The following is a 25,779-nucleotide window of genomic DNA, read 5'->3' as shown; positions in this document are numbered from 1 at the left end:
GTGTGTGTGTTTGTGTGTGTGCAAGCGTCAGTCGCGGGGGGTACAGAGCAGTAGCCCCACCCGCTGCAGAGAGCCGACAGCCAGGATGGAAACGGCAGCAACTTAAGCGACTTTTAAATCGTTAAAGTCTACACTGATAAATGATGATTAAAATGTATCGGACGGTCTGAAATGTTTTGCACGGTCTTTCGCTGTACGTTTTGTTGGTTCATATCAAAAACAAGGAAATGATCAACCCGTCCTCACTCCTGATTGGTCAGTGGCTCTCAGAGTGCACGTGGGACTGCTGTGATTGGTTGAAGTCGCGGGAAACTTCAGGTTATTGGTCAAATGTGCTGAAAAGTTGTGGTGATTGGACAAAATTGCGAGTCGCACCAAATTCGTGGTGATTGGTTAAATTCGCGTGAATTGGCGCGATCGCGAAATCCTGGAGGGACTGCAGGATGCATTTCTTTAACATTTTTGGTCTTATTCTTTGTGCTGCTTGCTTTGGTGTTTTGTACAGAGCAAAAACATTGTACACATTACGGCAGTGCTGCAGACCTGGCATTGAGTTGTGTTGGCCAAATGAAGCTTCATAAGGCTTCATGAACCATTTGATGAGCCCAATAGATGGTCCTCCCTGTTCAACAAATGGTTGAAAGCACACTGAATTGCCATTCCAAGCCTTTTTCTCTCAACCAAGAGCAGCACCTTTGGGGTCAACAAATACAACTAATGGTTCATGAAGCTTCATTTGGACATCACTCCTATTGAGTGGTTTTCTACCACTGATTTCTGAGAAGTAGCACAGTTAGTCTAGGATGAGATGTTGACTGAGTAAAATGGTAAATATTGGTGCTTTTATAATCACTAAAGTTTCTGAACAATAGATGGACTATATGGTAGTGAAGATGATGGTGTTACATTACATGTCATTTAGCTGACGCTTTTGTCCAAAGCAACTTACAATTGCTATATATGTCAGAGGTCACATGCCTCTGGAGCAACTGGGGGTTAAGTGTCTTGCTCAGGGATACATTAGTTGGTGTATCGCAGAGGGAATTGAACCCAGATCTCCCATACCAAAGGTATGTGTCATATCCACTGCGCCACCACCTTGTTGATTCTAAATGACCACAGGTAGAGGGATACTGTGCAATTTGCTAACTACTTAGAAAGGATTCAGCCACTAATACTGCACCATGGTCACGCCTCTGTGATTGAAATATTTTAGATCTTTTAATATATATTTGCACACATTTATTGTATTTCATATATGATGCTCTTTCCTGCACATACTCTTCAAGCTCTACATTTTGTACATCATTTTATTGCACAGTCTTGGATCATGGCAATGTAACCTTTCAAGCCACATTATACTTGTATAATAAAGTATGTGACAAATACAGATTGATTGATTCCATCAATTCCTTTCTGCTTTGGGGCAAATGGGAATTTATTATCACTGTTCTTGTCAACCTTGGATGGATTAATCACTTAGTCACTGCTCCTACAATTGGTAGAAGCAGAGCTGAAACCAGAAGCCTTCTAGCTATAAGTTTTATGTGAAGCACTGTGAATTGCCCTGTTGCTGAAATGTGCTATACAAATAAAGCTGCCTTGCCTTGCCTAAGTATTAAAGGGCCACATCGCTGATTTTACTTTCTCATACTGCAGTGCAAACATTATGTGTTCCTAGTCCCTGGCAGGAGCTTTCTGTTTTTTCTCTCCAAATCATTACCAACAACACAAGTTAAGGCAATGTTTAAAAAACGAAAAGAAGAAATTGTTCTTTATTCAGGAGATTGTGATGACTGTTCATTACTAGAAATAATATATTTGAATTTGTACTGTAAGTTTGGATATGTCGATATTTTGCCAAAATAATTACTTTGTTAATACAATAAATTTCCCTTCGTTCATTTTTATCAGAGTTGATAAAAAATAAATTAACACATTTTGCCTACACACCTAGGTCAACTCAGAGATGTTATCTATGAATCTGTTATCTTAAGAATTCCATAATATCTTTCCATATATTCCAAATTCTGCAAAATGACAATGTCAAAATATATTTCTGGGCTGTACTAAATATTATGCTCTACACAGATCATTCTACTTCTGAAGAAAATGGTTTGCAGGATTGTATTTCAGAAAATAACTGTACAATACATTCCATATGGGTTCCCATATTAGCTTACTGTGACTGTAACAAGTACTCTAGTACAGTGTTTCTCAAATGGGGGTACGTGTACCCCTAGGGTTACTTAGTACTGCAGGGGGTACGTGAATTTTTTGCAAAAATGCTAATTTAAAAATATGTCATGCATAATTCCTAAAATAATTATACTATAATAATAAATGCATTAAGTGATGGATTCTAAACATTTGAAATGTAGCATTTACATTTTTTTCATTTACAAGGTTGTTGTTTAGTAAATCTATCACTGTCGGTGCTGTTGTGCATAGAAGGGTCTAAAAAGAAATACTAACGCGTTGCATTATGGGAGGTGTAGGATATATAATTTTTTATATCTTGACGATACTAGGGACTTAAAGTCAGGATAACTCTGCAACATCGATTTTGACCATTGTTTTTACTGACTTACTACTTTATAACAGTGCAAAATTAAATTGCTGGATTAACCCTTTTATTTAGAATGCTGGTGATTCAGTTGCTAAAGTAACCCTAACCCTTCCCTTTCAATTTAATGCAGTCCAATGCAAACTCCACCCAAACATTTTCTCACTGATATAGTCTCAAAGACAGATGAATAGCATACACTTCACAAAGGTGGCATTTCTTGCAGAGCAATTGCATTGGATTCTAATAGACAATAGATAATAATTTTGCTGCTGTAGTGTAAATGCAGGCAGTTTGAAAAACAAGCAGGCGTATGTTTGCAGCAATCATCATAAAGCAGGGTCTGTGTCAAGATTAAAGCAGCAAAAACAAAAAGCAAGGAGCTGTTCTACACTCTTGCAGTGAGAAGTGAGAGATGATAAAGATGTATGCCTGGATAGAGTAAGATTTCTTGGATTGACTGTAATAAAAGGGTATACTAGGCAGGTAGAAGAAAAGTGCATTAAACTGTAGATAGAGTAGGTGGCCCTGAAAAACATTACAGTTATTACTCATATGGCAGGAGTGGGCTTTCAGAGATATTCACAAGACAGTGATGTCTTCTTCACTGCCTTCAACATGAGTCATAGTAAAGAGCCCAATAAAGAGCAACTTAAAGAAGAAAGAGGGTGTATATTACTGTAGCATCATTTTTATTACGCAAATATTTGTTAATTTTAATGTAATTTATGTATTAGTGTTTAGTTTTAGTTTTGTAATTATTTTGTGAACACATTACTATAACTAAATACCATAATTAAGAGCATTTGGACATATAGACAGGTCTGGTTTGAATATGGTGAGGCCAAACCTGGATGCATGATAATATACGGTACAACTTGGTATAACTTTTGATCATAAGTCCAAAGATACAGTCAATTTTAAAACAAAGCTAAAGCTGTACTCCTAGTCCATTCAAGTGTCCCTGTATTTTCAATGTAATTGGACCCAAGCGCCGAACACAGACAATTATTGCAGTAGTGCCTGTAGACAGAGATGGGTTGAAGAGTGGGCATGACTGGAAACGTTGGAATGGAGGCGGCGTGGCGGCGTGGCAGCGTGGCAGCGTGGCAGCGTGGCAGCGTGGCTGAAGGAAGCAGGGGAGAGATTATTGGCAGGCCGGCGGACTGGCAGCTGAGAAAAGGCAGGCAGACAAGAATCCTGCGAGCACAGGGAACAAACAAACATTAACTAGGAAAACAAGAACACAAGGAATACTGCTCTCAAATAATACTAGAGCTAGAGGCCTTGGCGTGGCTACCACTGAGACTGGAACAACAATCTGGCCCCGAGAGAGAGCCGGGCTGCAGGAGAGGTGATCAGCTGATTGCTAGCAAGTTCTGTAGGCAGGGTCCAGGTTAGCAGCAAGACGGGAGCTACACACACACACACACACACACACACACACACACACACACACACACACACAAACAAACACACAAACACACACACACACACACACACACACACACACACACACACACACACACACACACACACACACACACACACACACACAAAAAGCAAACCAGGGAGACAGAAACAGGAGGTGTTGGGAACAGGGGACAGCTTGCTGTCATTATAAGCAGGAAAGGGTACATTTAGGTACTTTTAGACATTGAGTCCTGAATCACACTCGGTTAAAAAAAAAAGGCTGTGCTGGTGCTGAATTTTATTTCAGGTACATGTGAGACGACGAAATATGATCCAGGAAGTGCAGTTTGAGTAACAGATCCATGAGGTTGAAGGCTTATCAAAATACTGCACAGCAGTTTATAATACTATGAGATGGGTTTTATCACAAAGTTATCACAAAGTCAATCATGTTATCATCCGTCACAGTCATTGCTAGGTAAACAGTAAAATTAAGCCGTTCATGTTACAAAGTAATCCAGGAATGTGCACTTGAACACACAGTATTTGTGTGTGTGTGTGTGTGTGTGTGTGTGTGTGTGTGTGTGTGTTTAAATTGTAACAATGTATTTACATTGTGTTATTACTGCTTGAATAACAATCAGAGCACTCTTTCGGGCACTCTTTCTTTCCTTATTGAAAATAATTTAAATGGATATTCACAGTATGCAAGATGATATGAATAAACTAATGGTTCCACACTGGGGAGGAGCAAACAGATAGGCGATGAGAAAGCAAAGGTTGCTCTTGCTCCTCTTGTGTTTTCAGTCTAATTATCTTTTTTTTGTTACACATTTTGCTTACAGCTCCAAACTGTGCCCTCACAGTCCATTTCCCTGAGTTGCCCTGCTTTCATGCAAAAAACGAAACAAACAATGTGGCCAGAGTTAATAATAGCATGTACAAATTGCACTGTGACTGCGGCCAGGCTACAGACATTAATTGGTGCATTATGTGAGAATGAAACTCCTAATGAAGCACTAGTTTGACCTTATGCTCCCGGGGGCCATTCCTTCTGAGGGAAGCTTTGTCATGGTTTGATTTAAATGGTTACAAATCTGAGCTTCCCTTTGAAGACTAATATGCAACACAGCAACTACAAACTAATTACAGCCCATTGCTCTCTTTACAGTGGCGGCATCTGAATGACCCTATGCATATATATTGTGTATTATTCTCGGCCTATTGTATGTAGCCTAGTGTTGTCATAATGCTCTCAACAGCATAATTACAGTATGGTGTCGTAATAGTAAACTATTCAACACAAAAAGGCACTGTAAGAGCAGCCAGAGAGGAACTGAGACAATGATACAGTATATGTACCTCCCTCTGTGTATGTTCTTGAGTGTGTGTGTGTGTGTGTGTGTGTGTGTGTGTGTGTGTGTGTGTGTGTGTGTGTGCGTGCGTGTGTGTTTGTGTGAGGGAGAGTATACTCATGGGAAAACACTGTCACTGCTGGTATTTTGTTCAGAGAGAATCCATACATAGTGTGCTAATATTCAACGTTGTTTCTAGCAAATGTATGCAGATAAGGTGGATCTTTACTTTTCTGCTGGTATTTACATAATCTTCCCATACCTCGGGGTTCCGCTGAGGCAGGAGTGAAGAGATGAAAACATTATCAGCTACTTGAAATGGATGAATTTTCCAGACTAATCTCTCCCTCCATCACTGTGTTCTGTTGACCAGTTGAATTGAAATTAGGTCTTTGTTACTGCCTGCCATTTGTCTGGGCAGCTGAGAAACCAGGTGCACTAGAAGTGCAGTAACTTAAAGGTCCCATATAATGCTCATTTACAGGCTCATACTACTATTTTGGTATTTTGACAAGTAGTGTCTTGTCATTTTTGTTTTGATTCATTTATACATTTAATTTAGTAATGTTGAAAATCAATAAAGACAGTGTTTAAAAATTAGAAAATTGCTGTTGGAATATATACATAAATAATCAGTAGTAGAACTCAATAGACTGATAGCCGCAATCAGGGTATTTTCATGGGAATGTTAACATACACACACAAAATATTTTAAATAAAATACATTATGCCAGCCTCAACTATAATACATTATGCCAGATTTAGTTAGTGCCATCATCGAAATAAAAGTGAGCAAAAAAAGACAAGACAATCTCTGAGACTACAGACAGCCTGGTCTTTACCTTGCATTCATATGCGAGCAACAGGCTTGGATGTAGTGGGTAAAAGTCCATCTAGACAAGTCATCTATGTCTTTGGGTTGCAAACTTTATTCTTTTCTAATGTTTTTTGAAGTTCCTATATAGGCTTCAGGTGCATCACCATCCCTTTCTCGGCATGAGTGGGGCCGACCCTGATTTGCGTGTAAATCCAAGACACATAGTGGCTAACAGTGACGCATATAATGTGGATTTATGGACTTTATTCTAATACAACACACTGGAAATAACAAGAGTAAATGGGCCCATTAATTTCATGGCACAAATCAATAGGGTATAAGGGAAATAATGGTCATACATTTGAGACAATTAAATCGGACAGTATGTAGCACCTTTAACCTCCTTTTTATTCCGACCTCCTGAAGTACCTTTTCAGCTTCTTATGTGTGTGTGAATGTGTCCAAAAGTGATGTTAAGCTCTCCTTCTTAAATGAGCTTTGAACTGAGTGCGTATTAACCTTTTAATGCATTCATAATTTCAGGGAGTTCAGCCACTGGAAGGTGAACAGCCTGGCAACAGAGAAGAGAGATTTCCTCAAGGCTCCATTACCATTAGCACCAGAGTTTCTACGCAACCTGCGGTTACTGGGGCGACGGCCAACCCTGCAGCAAATCAACGAAAACCTCATCAAGAAGTATGGGACCCACTTCCTAGTCTCTGCTACCCTGGGAGGTAAGGAAGGACTGCAGGTGACACACTCGCCTTTGTTCTCGGGTTAGGAAAATGTCGGGACCCACCAAAAATAGAGAGCTACTCATTTGAGGTCTCAGAGGAGTTACAGCCTATGTTAGTGCTTTTTCAAGGAAAAAATGTCGAGTGGAAAGCAGTACCCATTACTCCACCTGCAACATTAAACCAAGGTTGTTTTCCACAGTAACTTTCCACTCATCCTTCCCTCTGATGAACATTGCGTGCAGCTACAGGAGCCGTACAAAGCAGAAGAGGGATTAAATTGACCCGTTTCTCAGCATACGTCTCTTTTTTTTTTTTATTGGATTTCTTTTTACTCTCGATCTCCTCTGAGAGAAGTAACTCACAAAACAGAATCGCCAGAGTTATCGATCGTGTGTGCCTCACTAACACGACTCAGACCTGAGTTGGGTTCAAAGTGATGACCTCATGTTATTGATACACAGCTGACTACAGGTACATCAGTACATTTTTACAGTCGGCTGTTGTTTTTTTAAGGGACTTGTAGAAAATTTATAGTGAGTATAAACATCTCAGCACCTAGGCATTCATTTCATCAGAGGGGGAGATTTGCAAGGCCAGGGTACTATCAGTAAAATCCTAATATACAGGGAATACATAAAATCAAATCGTAGGGGATACTCACTCACTTATGAGAGATATAATGGGCTTTAAATTAGGACGCAACACTATCAGTTGAGGCCAATGTTACCCATACATCTTCTAAAACAGGCCACGTCGGCTACTTTTCCTTCACACGCTGTCCACATAGAAGTATTTTTTCTGCGGTCTCCTAACAATCTCTCTGGTATTTTAGCGATGTGTTAGGTTTGCATCCCCAGCCACACTAACTTTGCGCTCAACTTTGTCAGCATTGGAGACAGAGCAGAGATGAATGCAGCGGCAGACTGATAGTTAGACTCAATATGTATCTAACAGCCTGACCTAAATGGGCTGAGCCCGTCTGCATGCTGATTAGACTGTCTGAGCAAACGCACACATCCCCAATCTCATTTTTTTCCCCTTTTGTTCTACTATTTCATCTCTTTCTCGCATGCTTTTTATGGCTGTCTCACCAGCAATAGTTACATTGAGCTGTGAATTATAGCTTCAAGATCAAAAAGCATAGGAAGACCCAGGCACTGATATGTTTCATAGGCCACAACCTAGTCACACATCTGATGGTGATTAGATAATCGTGTTCCACCATTAGGGCACGGCCACACATCAGCGAATGCAGGTGAGCGGATAGAGTAGCCAAAAACTGTATTCAAGTTAAAGTAGGCTTCCGTTACCTTGCAAACAAGTACGCAAAGTAGAAGTAAACATATTCATCAACATGACTACTTAAGTAACAGTTTAAAAGTATTGACTGAAAAAATGACTTAGATAGTGAGTAACTTAAGATTTTTTTTCACCGTGTTCATAATTTGGTCTCTACTTTTCTGTCCTCTTCATCACACTAGCACGTTAGCGTTACTCCTGCTGTAGCTTCTCAGGCATTTGTTTAATCACAGTGTGTGTGTGTGTGTGTGTGTGTGTGTGTGTGTGTGTGTGTGTGTGTGTGTGTGTGTGTGTGCGTGCGTGCGTGCATGTCTGTGAATTTCTATGGTTGCACTTGTATGTCTTGTTTTTGTTGATTGTCTTGTTTTTCTACTCATGCTTTGTTTTAATGTGTATGGTGTTTCTAAGGTAAAGCACTGTGTAATGAAAGGTACTATACACATACAATTGAAATTGACATTACAAAGAGGATTCAATACTTTATTTCATAACATTTAAAAAAAAATCAATAGAAAATAGGGTTTAAGGTGACTTAAAAACAGAGTCATTGATCGATTATTGATCCACAGGAGAGGAGTCTTTGACCATTTTCCTGGACAAGCAGAAGCTGAACAAGAAGTCGGAGGGTAACAGCAACAGCTCGGTGGTGTCTCTGGAGCTGCTCCATCAGCTGGCCGCTTCTTACTTCACAGATCGAGAGAGCACCCTAAGGCGACTGCACCACCTCCAGATTGCCACCTCTGCTATCAAGGTACTGTACACATGCACATAGAAAGTCACTATGCCTACACACAGTACATATCCAGATCGATACAGCATAGTATGGCGATATTTTCCGTGGCAATACTGCATTGATACACAGACGACAAGTATCGATCTATTGTTATATATGTGATGGTCAGTTTGTCTGCTTGACAATCCCATTTTGCAGCAATAAAATTGAAGTGAGATGAACAAAGAGAAACATTTATCTTTTAAGATAAAACTGATGTTGACAAGGTTTCCTTTTGGGGACATCATTTGAAATTGGGAAAAATTTGAAGTTGGAAAAAAGGTACTAAATTGCAATATATCGCAAAATATTGTAATATGTTTAAAATCGCAGTATCGAAGTATCGTGATGATATTGTATCGTGAGGCCTCTGGTGATTCCCACCCCTACTTTTAAGCAGAGCTAGAAAATGTCCATTTCAGCATGTAGCACCAACACACTGTTGATTTTCTTCTTGTAGACTTGTGTTTGCACTTCTCTAGGTCTACAAACAACCACCCATCAAGGTAGACACGCAAACATTACCGCTCCTATAAAACTGTCTCTTTTAAATATATTACTCCACGCTGCACCTATAACAAATAGCTCTGCTTGCTCCCAGTGTATGCTCACAAACAATCTTTTTAAAAGATTATTTTCAAGGTCTTTTTTTTCTTATATGGCAGGCTAGATTAAAAGCACAGTGTATGCACTGTAACCCACAGAGGTAAAGCGAGGCAAATGTCAAGTTTCTTTAAAGTCCCAGTGGGAAAAGTGTATTTATTCATACTGTACTCTACTGTATGCCATCTGGACTGAGTTACAGGCTGGTGTGTGCTCTCCTGTACTGTAGGCTAGGGTGTAATTTCCACTGGGGACAGGGGGGACATGTCCCCCCCCACACACACACTTTTTAAAATCCTGTTTGTGTCCCCCCACTTTCAAATTGTGAACATTTTTGATTCTATAAAATTATTCTCTCATGTCTTGGCGATCGGCCCCTATATTAAACAATAAAGAAAGTAAGACATCTTTTTCTTCTACATTGTTCATTCTTTCTGGCAGAATTTATCATTATATTCAACTTAATTATTTCCTGGATTTTGTATCATCATAGTCCCTAAATGTATGTAGAAATGCAGGAAATGGGGTTCAAATAGAAAAAGAAAAAGAAATTCTGGCGGAGGACCCCCCCAGACCCCTGTCTCAAACCAAAGTTACACCCTTGACTGTAGATGTGTGTGCGTTTGTATCACATGAGGGTTAAAACACCTGGTAATTATCGTCAGTGTAGTAAAAAGCTGTTGGATTTTTTGCACAAAGGGGCTCTCACTCTAGAATTTGAAGTGGTTCAACACCTTTTTTTAGCACGTAATTTAGTTCTTCTTATGGTTCATTTTATTTACCTGCACATTTAACAATCGACATGCCTTGACATGGTTAGTCGCCATTCACCCAAAATCTCCCACCAGGCTTTTATAGCTCGTTTCATTATTAAATGCAAAGAGGAACAGTTTTGTTGAAAATCCACTCGAAGAACACAGAACAAAATCCTATTATCCCCTGTGTCGGGTCTAACCTTGTTTAAATCTTTTTTTTTTGTCCCTCTTGATGACTGGAAGCAAAGCATAACCAAGCGATACATTTTCACATTGGAACAGATCTGTTGGTTTTTATGCAATGACAGCAGGTGTGTGGGTGGGTGGACAGTGCTTTCATGCTTCAACTTAAATAGCAAATCTGATTGAAATGAGTAATTGCTTGGAGTCAACTTTTGGCGTTCTTCCATTACATGGTACCTGCTCAACTCTACTCTACTCGGCTCGACTCGGCCGCGGTGCCCCGTCCTCCATTTTCCATTGCAGATTTAGTACCGCCTCATGCCTGAGGCGAGCGTGGCTGGTCGTCATAGCGACTCCGCAGGAAACTGCCGTGACCTAACACGACACACACACAGAACGTGGAAGGCGTGTTGTTTTTGACTCTTGGCATGTGGCTGTTGCCACAGCCAGAAGACACATTTTGTTTCAAAAGAAGCTGGAGACAGCAAAAAAACCACCGCTGGCTAAACTATTTAAAAATGACAGGTTTGTTCAGTCTAGTCTGTCGCTAGCAATGATGACGCAGTGATTAGTGACGATTCTCTCTGACCAATCCGTAGTCTGCAGGTTTTCACGTCACCTTTTGGTATCGCCTCAGCTCGCTTGGAACCTGGACGGAGGTGCTACTAAAAAAAGTACCTGTTAGCAGGTACCAGGGCCTTTTTTTCGTAATGGAAAACCAAAAAAGGCGAGTAGAGTTGAGGCGAGTCAAGCAGGTACCATGTAATGGAAAAACAGCAAAATTTGTGTGTACCTTGAATAAGGTACCATCACTGAAAACGCTGTATGCATAGGTGAGATTGAAAAAAATGTCTTGCCAAGAGTAACATTAAAAGGGACACTGGAGCACCGGATTGCTTGGAAATGTACTTCCTCACAAAGCCTTGAATGGTTCTACATGAGATTAGGGAAACACAAAGGATGCCTGGGAAATTGCTTTTACCTAGAGAGAAATGTTCGATTAGTGGGAGTAGTTTTTATAACATATTAGCTGCAGGGAATCTGAGAGAAAACAACATCTAGACAAAGTCTGCTGCAGTGCAGACTGTACTCAGTCTAAAATAGACCTCTGCATACTCAAATGCAATAGTTTTTATATTTATTGACAGGCTTCATCACAGCAAACACACATTTTAATTTGTGCTGCATCTCATAACAGCATAAGGCCAAAAACACATTGTCTGCTAAGCCTGACTTAATTAGGAACTGAAATCTTGCTCAGTTTGATGCATTTGTGTCTGGGGAGAAGCTAATGAGTGACTGTTGCACAAAAACAATCCCTAATCTTTTGCAAAGTAGTCAACAATTGTAAATAAGTAAATGGCCACCATTAAGATCTGTTTTCCGCATTAGTCTTGTTTCAATCCATCCAGTGATATTTTTTTGCAATGCATTTTGTACAAATTCAGCTGCCCACTGCTTCTCGTGTCTATTTAACAGCATGCATTTAGTCAGATTCTGCAGTTTGGTGTGAGGGGAGCCGTTTGCCAGAGAAATTAAAAATTATGTATGATATTAATATGAAATTTAAGAAGAATTCAAAAGTTTGTAAGTCATATTTAAAGCAGTGGGAAATAGAAATATCCTTAAATATAAATTAGAAATCAACCATTATAAACCAGGCAGCTGCCCCGGCACCCGGTACAATTGCAATGAGTTGTAGCTTACTATGAAGTGCTACTATGCCAAGTGGCTTATGCCAGCCAGAAAGCCACTGTAATGTGCACAGTAACCATGACCATGATGACTGTTGATTGGCACCTTGCCTTTATTTATGACTTGATGTCCAAAATAGTGAGGTTATGCTCCAAGTAGTAATTGTGCAACCAATTTGTTAGTAGCTGATTCAGTTGCAAACTTACAAGTCCGACTCAACGGATTTACATTACTGGTATAAAGCCTGACGTTCTGCCACTATCTCTGTTTTCTGTTTTGCAAGGGCCCCATTGCTGAATCCAGGGCTTAGCACCATCCAGAACGGTTATGATTGTTTTGAAGAAATACAAACAAGCCAGAGCTTTTTTCTCCCCGTATCTCAGAATCGTTAAGCGGTGTAGCCAGAACATACTCAAGCACTGAGGAGATAGGTCTGGCAATGTGAGACTACAAACTACTGGTACTAGTAGGTACTAAGCCTCTAGTGCCGACTTTACACCCTAATTTAGGAGAAAACTTACACATAGCTGGTGCAACCCGGTGCAGGTCACAGTGGCAGCAGGCTAAGCTAGCCAGCCACAACCGCCTCCTTTTTCTGAGAAATGCCAAAACATTTCCAAGCCACATGACATATTCAGCCACCTCCAGCATGTTCTGGGTCAACCCCAGGGTCTCCAACTAGTTGGACATGTCCAGAAAACCTAATTATATAGAAACAAAAATTACAATGTCAAACTGTCATCCAAAGCCACAGATGTTTTATGAAAATGCAAACATTTCAACTTGTATTCTTCTAAATCTAAGGGCAATGCCACTTTTTTTCAATATTACATGTATCAACAAACACCCCCAAATTGTTTTACACCAGATGTCGTTTATCACAATAACTCAAAAGGAATCTACGCTTGAACCTTCATTTTCTTCGCACCACTAGTTTCCCCTAATGACAAAATGATCTAATTAGATGTAGAATTGGATATACAATATGTAGCGGCATACATTTGCATGTTAATGATGTTATGCAACAAAACAGATTTTCTTAAAACAGTTCAACTCTTTAATGCCTTAAGATAAGCCCATACCAACCTTGTGTTATGTGCTTATAGATTTTGAAAGACTAGTGCAGTGCCCGTTGATGCTCAAAGCTTTCTCCAGAACCAATGTAACCCTAAATTACTTACAGAAGCACCCCAAAGCACTTAATATGTAGCTTAACTAACATATACTACTGACAGTGGCGGAGTGGCAATCGGGAGAGTCGGGACTTTTCCCGGTGGGCCAGTAGTGTTTCGAGGCCGCGATGGCCGGTCTGATAATAGCTATACATTGCAAGTTCTTAGCAATGTGAGTTGCAATGGCAAGGTGACGAAGTTCCTGCAGGATATCCGCTTGTGCTTGTTGAGGGAAGTAAAGAAGAATTTGGTTGTAAAGTTAGCAGGCTTTATCCAGCGGTCAAAAACATACATGGTGAAATGCAGTTAGCAGAGGGATTAATTTCCAAATGGGCGTAATAATCACCGGTAACCCGCAGCGGACGACATGCTTGACTGAGAGCCGTGAAGCCATGAAGCCCCTTTTTTTAAATCTTTATTGTGCGGTTGCTTAGTTTTTAATCACAGTTTATTTGTACCAAATTTGACACTGCACATCATTGGATCCTGACCAATACCCCACCAAGTGTGAAGAAGAACGCAAGACAGAAACACACACACACACACACACACACACACACACACACATATTCCTTGCTTCGTGAAAATGTTTAATTCCTGTTTTCTCCAGTCTATTTTAACTTTCTCTTGAATCTACATGGTTTGGGCCCCTCACTTAAAAAAAATAAGCACTGACTAAACAGCATTGAGAGAATGTGTAGCAAAATTGCAGGGATAAACTTTAAACTTTGAGGAGTTATCACTCCTATACAGGGCAAGAGCCATGAGGAAAGCCAAAGCTATCCTCGCTGACCCGGGTCACCCCTTGTCTTATGAATACAGGCTGCTGCCATCTGGTCACAGGTACATGGTACTGAGGTGTAGGACTAAGAGATTTAAGAGCTCATTTGTCCCTCTTACCATTAGTCTCGTTAATACCTTGATGTAAATTGTACCGTATGAATATGAATATTAGTACATCTGCATGTTATGTTTGTGTGTATGTATACTGCTGTCTTTTATTCTTTGCTGGCTGTGAAACAAATTGCCCCCAACGGGGATAATAAAGTTAACGTAACTTAAATTTATAGTAAGATGCAACATATGTTTATTATCTTTTATTCATTCCCATTAGCAATGATAATTCAGTATCACATTGAAGATAACAAATGCAATAAAAATGCACATATAAACCTAATAAGCTTTCCTTCTTGAAGAGTGAACAGGCGGTAAATAGTCCAGCTTTTTAGCAATTGCAAACACCCAGTGTTATTGCACACCCACCTACACACACACACACACACACGCACACTTGTGCACACAGAACAACTGCAAAGACAACAAACACACAACCCCTCCCACTTGGAGAGGAGCAGCCTTTGCATGTTTCTGCTAAATGAGGATCTCTGGTATGCAAGCCACCTGCCGCGCCGTGTTCTGCCAGATCAACTCATCACCCAAGAGGAAGCGACACTGAGTGGGATGTACTTGACCCGTGTCCATGTACGCCTCTGGGCTGTTTGTCGCTGCAGCACCGCGTAGGAGGGAGTGAAATACATTATCTTTATCTCCAGCAAATAAAGTGGAGAAACTTCAATCACACATTAGACTATAGTTTTGTAAGACGAAAAAAGCCCCTCTGTAACACCTGTGTGAAATCTGCTATTTAGAAATGAGAGAGGAACTGTCTGTGTATGACGCACAGGAAGGCAGAGTATTTTTAACAGTTGAATACAGTGATATAAACATAAAGTAAAATCGTTATACTCCTAAAAATAATTTCAGCACAGAATTTACACGTTTTGCTGTTGCTTGAACTTTTATAGGCATCAGAATAGCAGAAGAGTTGTATTCAATTGCATTATATTGTAAAGGTTTACATAATATCCACCTTGTACTTTAAATTACACTGCTTGTTACATTACTTTTTTCATTATATCACATGGCTGTATTAACTTGTTAGGGAGCATGCAGCATTACCCATAAAAATGGTTAGTTGTGCTGGGCCTTCAGATTCAGAGGCATATCTATTCATATCCAATTCTTAGTAAATCTTAGTTTTAACTTAAAGGGAAGACAAGACAGCCATGCTGCATCAATAATCGCCATTAGAAGGTAATAGCTTAAATGATGGTCTTTAACAATTTGTTAGAGCAGTAATCGCAACATGAGTGCTAAAATAGGAAAAGTACTGCATAAGGGAATGTAAAAAAAAAATGTTTAGGGTCATAAGAAAACACTGCCATGTTTGAATAATGCACATTGTTGAATAAACATTAAAAACAAAATGACCCGGGTTGAATGATCCACTCAGTGAAGGGCTCTTGGGAGTTTTCAACAAAGGCAGAGACGGGGGTGGCAGCTCTCAGGTGGATTATCATTGAAGTTCTTCACATGAGTTACAAACAAGCCCAGCGTGTATTCGGTGTAACACAGCTGAGAGCTTTCTGCTCTGAAGCTTTCATGGTTTCTGTAAATAAAGAAAGTCAGAAATAAATTGTAGACTAAGGGAATATAAATTATGATAACAATCAAACAGAGATAAAGTAATAACTAAGAATTATACATACATTATTGCATGAAAGTGGAAATGTATTTAAAGTACACTGTTAGAAAATACATCAACTTCTCATGTTTTACTATTTGCCAAATGAAGCTTCACAAAGCTTTATGAATGAACCCATTTTCTTTGTTTTCTGAGCCCACTAAATGGCACTCTCTGTTCAACAAAGGGTTGAAAGCATACTGAATTGCCATTCCTTGATTTTTTTTTGTTGTTGCTTTAAACCAAGAGCACCATCTAGTGGGCTCAGACAATAGAGAAAATGGTTCACGAATCTTCATGAAGCTTTATTTGGCCATCACTACCGTTTGGCAATGATCAAACTGCTTCCCACAGTGTGTGGCTGGAGTTGCAGACATTCTGTACATGTGTTTGTGATATGACTTTTCTCCAAAAAACTTCATCATTGAGTATGTTTACATGCACACCAATATTCCACTATTATTCCGAATATGACAATATTCCAAATTTGATTCAGGTCATGTAAACAGCATATTCCATTTGGATATTCTGAATAAGGCCTTTTTCCATATATAGCATTTTCCGATTATGACGTGGGATATGCCAGTATTATTCGGGTTTAAGAGGCATTCTGGTGGAAAACACTGAAAACAATCATATTTTGCACGGCTCCATGTAAACGGGAATAGTAGTGGAATATTCTCTTTCAATAGCTATGTAAACAGCTTAGTCGGAATATCGTCTTTTTCGGAATAAGGGCAAAAAATTGAATATTATGTGCATGTAAACATAGTCATTGTTGTGTTGTCTGCAGAGACCAAGCAAGAAACGGTAACAGCTGGACTGTTGTGCTGTTGGGCTGATTTTAAGCTGGAATACTGCTGTTATATTAACAGCAATACAATGTATGCAATTTGATGTTTACGGAGATTGAAATATCATGTCTGGTTCCAAGATGGCTGAACCTGCAACCTGCATCACTGTTGAAGCCAATACAGAAATAACTCAAGATGCCATTCCTCTAATGACCACCAGGCTTTGGCTCAAATAAATTCTGCCTGTATTGAACTGAATGGGAAAACACAGAAGTTCCCTCTATTAATACATACATAAACGATATTGCTTAATTATCTGTAAAGGTATATTCAGACTGCAATTTGCAGTCCATGTCTATTTGCTCCAAACAGCCAATGTACCCACTGTATGACTGTAGACGTAAGCTGTGGCTAGCAACAAAGGCCTACTGTGTTTTTTTTTTTTCTCCAGACATTTTCTCGCCTTTTCTCGCTCTCTCTCCATATGTTTATGTTGTGGAATCATACAGCTTCAGGATAAGTTAAAATTGTCAATTCAAGTTTAAACATTTTCTACATCTTCACTTAAATTTACAAGACCAAAAGCGAATATGCGCATCCACTTGCATCTTTGCATTGACTTTATAAGCAACATGCTGCCTTAGAAATTCCCTTTTAATTCAGTCTGAACACACTTTAAGAGGCTGAATTTAATTTGAACAGAGAACTGATTATGTTGTACAGTCAATACAAAAACATGAATGAGATGCAACAGTTGAGACTTTTCATTATGAAAGCAGAGATTATCTGCGTCCACATCTTAAACAACTACCCAAAACGGCCTCCCTCCCCTCCACTAATCTGCCTTTGCTTCTCGCCTTTATGTCTTTCTAATCTTTAACTACATCTTTGCGACATCTCGCTCTGAGATATTTGAGACATGTTTGAGATGTGTATCTTTTGTAGTGCCTTGAAGGCTAACTTCCATTTCTTTTGATAATAGATGCAATCTTAATGCAAGGCAGAGTGTGAAGATGTGAGGAACAAGGCTATTTTAAGAACGGCAAATTTGTCCAGGCTGCATCATTTGCCAAATAGCGTGATTTAGCTTGAAAGGCCATAGCTATCTTGTAAGTCTAATTGTAATATATAGCGCAGTCATTCTGGAAATGAACTATTATTCTTTGTCTTTCTTTCCTTCTCTACTTCTTTTGTTGTTATACTTCATGTTCCTTTTGTCTCATGCTTGATCTTTGAACGTCAGTCTCTCCCACGTTTGTCTCTTTATATTCGTGACTTTTATTTTTCCCCATCTACACTTCTCTTATTAATGTGTCTGTTCTTCATTTTTCCTCAACTCGCAGCACTACAGCAGATGCCAAATAGGAAATTGTTTATTTATCGTCATTTCCATTTTACATTCCGTGTATTATAGAATCACTAATGATGTTTGAGCTATGGTTATTTTTTCATTGACCTTGTTAGCAGCCATGTCAGGGACATCTCTTCAGCTCAGTGACTTGGTTTCATTCATTCTCATAAGAAAGCAATACGTTCCGACTAAAACATAAACATAAAGTGAGGGTCTCACTTCTTTGTTCTCTCCATGCAGAGCGACAGATTGGTATGGGTGAATAAGGGTGTATGAGAGAGTACATGAGGTTGTTATAAAATACATTTGTCACAGCTTCAGGATTTGCAGGTTTGGATGCAAACACAGAAGGAGAGATGAGGAGGTAACAGGGAGAGTTTTAATGATGAAAATAAACTCATTTTCGTGTTGGTGATCGCGTGTTTACTTCCCCCGCCAGAAACCGCTTGATTACATTAGACTTGAGCGGTTGCGGTTACATTCGGTCTTGACATACTATTTACACACTCATACTGACCAACACTAGACTCACGCACTGGCGACGGTTACATTCGGTAGCCTGGTGCGCGGTCTCCTTGTGACAGTCTAACTACCATGTAACAACATTCACTTCGAACATTTAACTTAACATCATGACCAAGATAACATTACGTGTATTTGTATGTGATATAATACTTTCCCCTTGGTAATGTAGCCTATGAATTTCCATGAACACAATTGTAAAATGCACGAGACATAAAGGCTTCTGGGATCGGTTGATAACTCAAACTTGCCGAGAACCTAGACACCCGTTTGATTACATAGACTCTAGGCTAGGCACGGTTATGGTCTCGTTCAGTAGCCTGGTGCGCGGTCTCCTCGTGACAGCCTACCTACCATGTAACAAACATTTAACTTAACATAACTACCAAGATAACATGACGTGTATTTGTATGTGATGTACTTCCCCATCGATAAAGTGTGAATTACCATGAACACAATCATCTAAGATGCACCAGAAACAAGGCTTGGTTAATAACTCAAACTTGCCGAGAACCAAGACACCGCTTGATTACATTAGACTCGAGCGGCCGGTTGCACGGTTACATTCAGTAGCCTGGTGCGCGGTCTAGGCCATTTCCTGATTGATTCTACCACCACTCCAGTGGAGGCGCTAATGAGCTAGATTACTACACACACAGTAGCAGTCTAGCAGAAGAATACCAGCTACACACAACGGCACGAATGCATGGATGTATTAAGAGAACAGGAGTGAGTCGGTTCATTGACGTATGGCACTCGATTCTCCCAGCTCAGTGACACGAGTCGGGTTAATTAACCGACTCTTCGGTCAGTTCGGGAGATGTTATGTTCTGGTTCGGGACGTACGTTTAACTCACATGCGGCACGAGAACGGGACAGTTAGGTTTAGGATAAGATTGTGAGTTGGGTTACAAAATGTAAGTTTCTGTGACACACGGGACACAAACCCCAGACTCCTGGGTGCAAGTCCTGTGTTGTTTGACTCACTACTCACTAATGTTGTACTGTTGTCTCTCTTAATACTACGTCATCTTACAGCGCTGCCGCCGAGCTGCTGCTCTGCCTAGTGCGTCCTGTACAGATGCTAAAGGGTGATTTTTGCGTCGGTTTCCAACGCTGAGAGCCGCTGACCAAGCGTCAGTATTTTACGAGTTGGGAGTGAGAAAGGGTTGGTTCATTACAGTAGTTTGTGGTGATTTTATTATTTGTAATACTTAAAACTAGGGCTGTCAAAATAATGCGTTAATTTTGATTAATTAATCAGAGAAAAAATAACGCGTTAAAAAACATTAACGCAGATTAATCCATTCCATATTGACGTTTAACCCAGAACCGTTCTAGCCACCATTCGACTGTAAAATGAAGGAGGGAGACGAGAATGTGCTGCCTGGATCATTAATTGGAACATTTACTTGTAAAAATCTTCTTCCTGCCAACCCTGGCTACCGAAATCTGGTGCCACTGATATGTCTGCTCTTCTCTCTGATGCTCTGAAACACGACGATACAGGCAACACAAACACCGCTGCATGTGACGCTAGTTAACACTATACTCGACAGCAGCTAACGTTAGCCTACCGCTAGCTAGTTAACACTATACTCGACAGCAACTAACGTTAGCCTACCGCTAGCTAGTAGCTGGATTAAACACGGTTACAATGCTGACAACTAACGCTAAACGGTGTAAAGTTTGACTGTGTTTTACTGTAGAGGATTCAACACATGTAACAATCTGCAGCTGCCGACGGAAAAACAACACAGACGGTGTGTTCCATGAAACTGGTAAACTACAGCTTCGTGGTGCATTTGAAGTTATTGTAAATGTCCTTTTCCCATCTGGTGGTTGTTTTTGTCGTTCAACAGCAATTTACTAGTGAAATAAGTTATTGTTATTGTTATACATTATTATTAAATCATTTAATTTTGACCATATGGCCTTAAAAAGCAATAAACAAGCCGTTCTTTAATGTCACCAACTGTTGTTTAGTACTCTTTTTTTTCTTTTCTTTTTTTACTTTCTTAAAAAGTATCGGTTCAGACACCGTTAATTATGTATGTGATTAATTTTGATTAATTAATCACAGAGTATGTAATTAATTTGATTACATTTTTTAATCGATTGACAGCCCTACTTAAAACTATTTTTAATTCAGTAGATACTAAGTTGACATGGTGCATAGTCTCAAATAAATAATCAAACTACCACAGCTGTTGACATCAAACCTGAGGCAGGGTAGTCTTTCAGAATAGGAGCACTTGTTGTTTCTGGGATTTTGGGCAAAACACAATGTCCCTGATATACTGTATGTAGTCCACTATTTGAACATGAGTGTTTTAAGGCAGAAAACTTACACAATGCAAAGAGAGTGGGAGGAACTGGGGTCATAGAGGCTTAAGTTTGGCCTGGGGACAAAAAACAGTAATGATTTGTTTTCCATGGTTATGATTTAAACAAAAATATTTTAAAAAGTGTGCTTTGCTTGTTGCTTTCCCTCCTATTAATCAGTATAAATACATCAGCAAATCATACTGTATGTAAGCCATGTTACACATTTAAAGAAGAGGCAATTATAATTCTAATCAACCAATGTAACTTTGCCTGTGGTGTGACCCTGCAAAAACAAACATCAAATCTCATGAAACCTGCTCCAACATCCATTTTTTTTTTCCAAACACTCACATGCAACAATGGTTATTATCAGACCAATGCACTGGACTTAAAGCAAACCTTCCCTTTGTATCTTTTCAAAGTTTAAATGTTATTTCACAAACACCTGCGCTTGCTCTCCGTCCCTTACATTTTTCACCTCTCTCCCTCCCTCCTTTCCACTGTTCTCTGCAAGACAGCCGGTACATTGTAGGCAGCTGTGGCTGCAGGTGTGGGAGTGAAGCAAAAGGTGGCGATAGTTTTCTCTGCTGTCAGAGGGCTCTGCCACATCCAGTCCTCTGCCTGCCTTCACACGCTCCGCCTGCCACAAGCTGTGTGCTTGACTGCCAGAAATGGGAACAAACATATGCCACATTCACTGCTAATGTTGCATTATAAAAAAAACACATGTATTTTAAATAGATCTGTCCTTCCTCTGTTTCCTAGGTAACCGAAACAAGGACGGGCCCTCTCGGCTGCAGTAACTATGACAGCTTGGATTCAGTTAGCTCGGTGTTGGTGCACAGCCCGGAAAATAAGATCCACCTAAAGGGTAAGGCTGCGCACACACACACACACACACACACACACACACACACACACACTCACACACACCATTTCTCATGTATATTCATCTTAAATCTATGTGCACACACAGACACAGTCACAGCCCTGAAGAAAAGGTCCACTGAACACACACATTGCCGCCACCACCATCCACCACCCTGCCTGCCAAGCCTCTCACCCCCTGTGTGTAGTAGTTGGCCCAGATGACCCTTTACTTTACGCTGCAGTAGTTTATATGTCTGTTCCGCCTGACTGGCTCTCAATCTCATGGGGAATCTGTTATCTTACCAGGCTGTAGATGAACCATGTCTGGCCACACTGACCCTAAACTGACCCCTTCAACTACACCTGGAACACTCAGTGCACAAGTAAAGCTGAAGTGGTAATCCACGGATAGCCTTCTTATTTGAGAAAAATCTATCACCAAATGATTCTGATGAGTGATATTGGTGGAATAAGAAACCTCTCTCTGACATCCAATCGCTGCAAATAAATGTCAGAGTAATGTTCTTGGCTTAATAACCTCATTAACTTTGCAACACGTGCAATTCAGTTGAATGTGCAGTATAAGGTTTAGCTACTGTATTTACTTTGTGGCAAACAAGCCAGTGTCAAAGTGTCAGCCTCTAGTTTAAAACTGTTAACATTCACCCATCTTCTAATTCATTTCTCCATCTCATGAGTAAAGATCTATTTCTTTCTCAGAAGAGTGATAGTTTTGTAATTCATGGCTGTGATACAAGTATAAAAGAGCCCACTGTTACTATTTAGTTCAAAGAAAATGATCTACACACCAAGGGTGACATCTGCAGTTACGCATTGGGGTGACCAGAGTTTGTTGGAGGAAAAGTGACAATTGTGGTTAGTGGGCTGAGCATGTATAATAATAATTTATACTTTATTAATACCACAAGGGAAATTACAAAATATGAAATATAAATAAGGGTATAAGCTATTTAAGATTACACTAAGGAGCAGTAATTAGCATGGCCAATTCAAAGCACTAATGGCCATTGTTGGTAATCTGGGAAATGAGGCTGTGCCTACTGGATAGAATCTGATGTATTCTGCCACGCCTGCATCAGCAGCTCTACTTGGCTCCTTACGAAGCAGCCTAATAACATTTGGAAATAACTAATCGCCTCACTGGTCTGTCAGGCTCCTCTTTATGCACACACCTGGCATTATGTCCAAGCTCAAGTTTTGGTCAGTTCCCAGCGACACAGTTTAGTTCAATAATTAGGCAAGACACTACATGTAAATGGAGCCAATCATTTAACTAATAGATATCACAATGAAACTTCCATAGTTGATTACTTACATTAGACAATCATGTTTTGTATTACAAGTTTTCTAAAATTGTATGTTAAAATATACAAATGAGTAATTATCTAATTAAATATGTGCTAATTTGCATAAATTTCCAGAACAGAAATCTGAACATTGGATAATTCTTCTAATTCTTGTTTCATTTTGTTGACATATTAGAGTCAAATGTCTTCCTAGAAGGACTTTTGGAGACCTGTTTTTATCACTCAATTTCTGGCATGTTTTTAGGAATAAAATGTTGTATACATCTGGCTATGAATGATATATGAACAAAGCCCTCTGTGAAAACCTTCAAAATAAAGATAATAATTCCATACATTTTTTTGGTTGTTTTCTTTCCAGTAGTCTGAAAGAATATGTTATGGAAGAAAAATAGCCAACATTTCAAAATTAACAAGTTCATGTGGTGTCTGGTCTTAAAAGCATTCCAGTTTTCAAAGGCAAGTAATTGCATGACACTTAGATACTATATTATAGCATGTTCCTTAAAAAAAACCCACTAGTCCAGATGACTTAAACAACAACGGCACTGGTTTATATTTAACATGTGTACCACTGATGATATGATTCAAAATGAGGAGAGCTTGTGAGCCGCACATGTAGTTGTTAATGGTTGACACATATGCCAAGATGAAAAAGGAACGGTGAACACTACACATCCAGCGCATTTTAAGATCAGTTTAATACAGAATATTGAGGGGAACAGATTTGTCTTATTTGCCAGATTTCCATATTTACTATACTGGGAGGACAGGAGACCACCACATATCCGCCATCTGACACACAAAAATTACACAAATTTGTCCAAATTCTTAATAAGTGGTAACTTTAATTTGACATGGTATCTAAATAAACTTGAGTCACGCTTATCTCCTCCTCCTCCGTATATGCACACTCCCTCTCTCGCTCGCCCACCCCCGCTCTCTCTCTCTCTCTCTCTCTCTCTCTCTCTCTCTCTCTCTCTCTCTCTCTCTCTCTCTCTCTCTCCTCCTGATGCTGCTGTGGTTCTGGCATATTCATCATGACGGCAAAGGACGCAAAAACACTGCACGAACAAAGGAATCAGCTTACTTTTGAAGAAGATTTAATAAATTAATTAAGCTATTTTTAAATGATGGATGTCTTCATCTTAACTGAATGCATTGTTTTTGTTAAAGTCAGAAATAATGTTTTTCCTATCGTTTATTCACTGTATGTACAGAGTTTGTTTTCACATTCATCTGCTGAAGTTTTAAAGTGCTCACCTTTAAGGGATACTTTGCTGATTCAATCCAGCTCTGTGTCATCTTTGTGTGGGCAGCGTGTTTAAATGAACGGTGTGTGTGTGTCTTCCCTCCGTGGCGCCAATGCACGGAAAATCCATCGGATCTCAGTGAACCTCCGTGGCGCGTTTCGCATTATCCAGCAGATTTTGGCAGACCATGCTCCATGCTCTGTGTACTGCCGCCACTGAGAGAAAGCCCACACCGTTCATTTAAACACACTGCCCACACCTCCATGACACAGAGCCAGATTAAAATCAGCAAAATATCTCTTTGAATCTCTGCAGAACACATACATTGACAATGGAACTTGCATATTTATAGATTCTGGATTTTTGAATGAGGGAGAACAATGTGGAAAACCCACATCAGACAGAAAATAATGTTCAAAGCAGATCATTTTTATATGTTTTAAAACATGCCTGGAGAGAATCTTTTAATGTACATTCAGTCTCATCTTCCCCCTTGGCACATACCACAACAACATTTTGTTCCAGCTCTAATATTACATAGTTTTTTGTTTCATAACAGTTTTCAAGGGTCACTTGATAATCACAAGTGGCTCACTGGGTAATTTCCCTTGGATTTTCAATGGAGTCAGCGTTTTTAGTTTTCATGCTGGCTAACTGCCTTGTTCCCATTTTTCTTGTAGATGAAGCAGAAATACACAACTCATTACTTCTGAGGTAATTTTCTGTGGATTGTATCACTTCAGGTGTTGATAATCCAGCAGCAGATACTACTCCTTCTTCTATTACTACTGCAGAACTAATCATCACAACTTTCTTAAAGATTTTTTTGGCTCATAGTATAACAGCACAGGCTTGTGGGCAAACTGTCCAATGGACAAAAAATATTAAAAGAGCATAAAGAAAAGGAAAGACTATTAAAATACCATTATCCTCCCTGGCCACCGAGCCTTTTACTTTCCTTTAAGAGAATAATCACTCGTGCTGATCTGTAAACTCTTCCAAAAAAAGGGGGCCAAACTTTCTAGTCATTTAAGTTTGTCCTTTTTCGATACCGGTGCTAAAGCGATACTTTTAAAACGGTGCCGGTGCCTAAATGGATACTTTTTAATGAGGTTAAAAAAAAGAAGAAAGAAAAGAAGGGTACTAAACAACAGTCGGCGACATTAAAGAACGGCTTGTTTATTGCTAAGGCCATATGGTAAAAAATTAAAGATTTAATAATAATGTAATAACTATAACTAATTTCAGCAGTAAATTGCTGTTGAACGACAAAAACAACCACCAGATGGGAAAAGGGTATTTTACAATAACTTTGAATGCACCATGAGGCTACCTGTTTTAAGTAAACGTGTGTTGTTTAATTCCGACAACGGCAGCTGCTGCGCTGCAGAGCAGACTGTTACATCCCGGTGTTGGAATCCTCTACAGTGAAATACAGTCACACT

At 39.6% G+C, this 25,779-nt stretch overlaps 1 protein-coding gene across 1 annotated transcript in view; it reads left to right on the top strand.

Annotated features, from left to right (window-relative positions):
• Window positions 1-25,779, top strand: part of brinp2 (bone morphogenetic protein/retinoic acid inducible neural-specific 2) — a 129,579-nt gene that overhangs the window by 40,253 nt on the left and 63,547 nt on the right. Inside the window, exons 2-4 of the mRNA XM_031287857.2 lie at window positions 6,695-6,885; window positions 8,757-8,938; window positions 21,652-21,757. Of these exons, the coding sequence (XP_031143717.1) occupies window positions 6,695-6,885; window positions 8,757-8,938; window positions 21,652-21,757 (479 nt within the window). The remainder of the gene's footprint in view (window positions 1-6,694; window positions 6,886-8,756; window positions 8,939-21,651; window positions 21,758-25,779) is intronic.

Source organism: Sander lucioperca, chromosome 9, assembly GCF_008315115.2.
Source record: "Sander lucioperca isolate FBNREF2018 chromosome 9, SLUC_FBN_1.2, whole genome shotgun sequence".
Taxonomy (NCBI): Eukaryota; Metazoa; Chordata; class Actinopteri; order Perciformes; family Percidae; genus Sander; species Sander lucioperca.
This window is presented reverse-complemented; position numbering and strand designations above follow the sequence as displayed.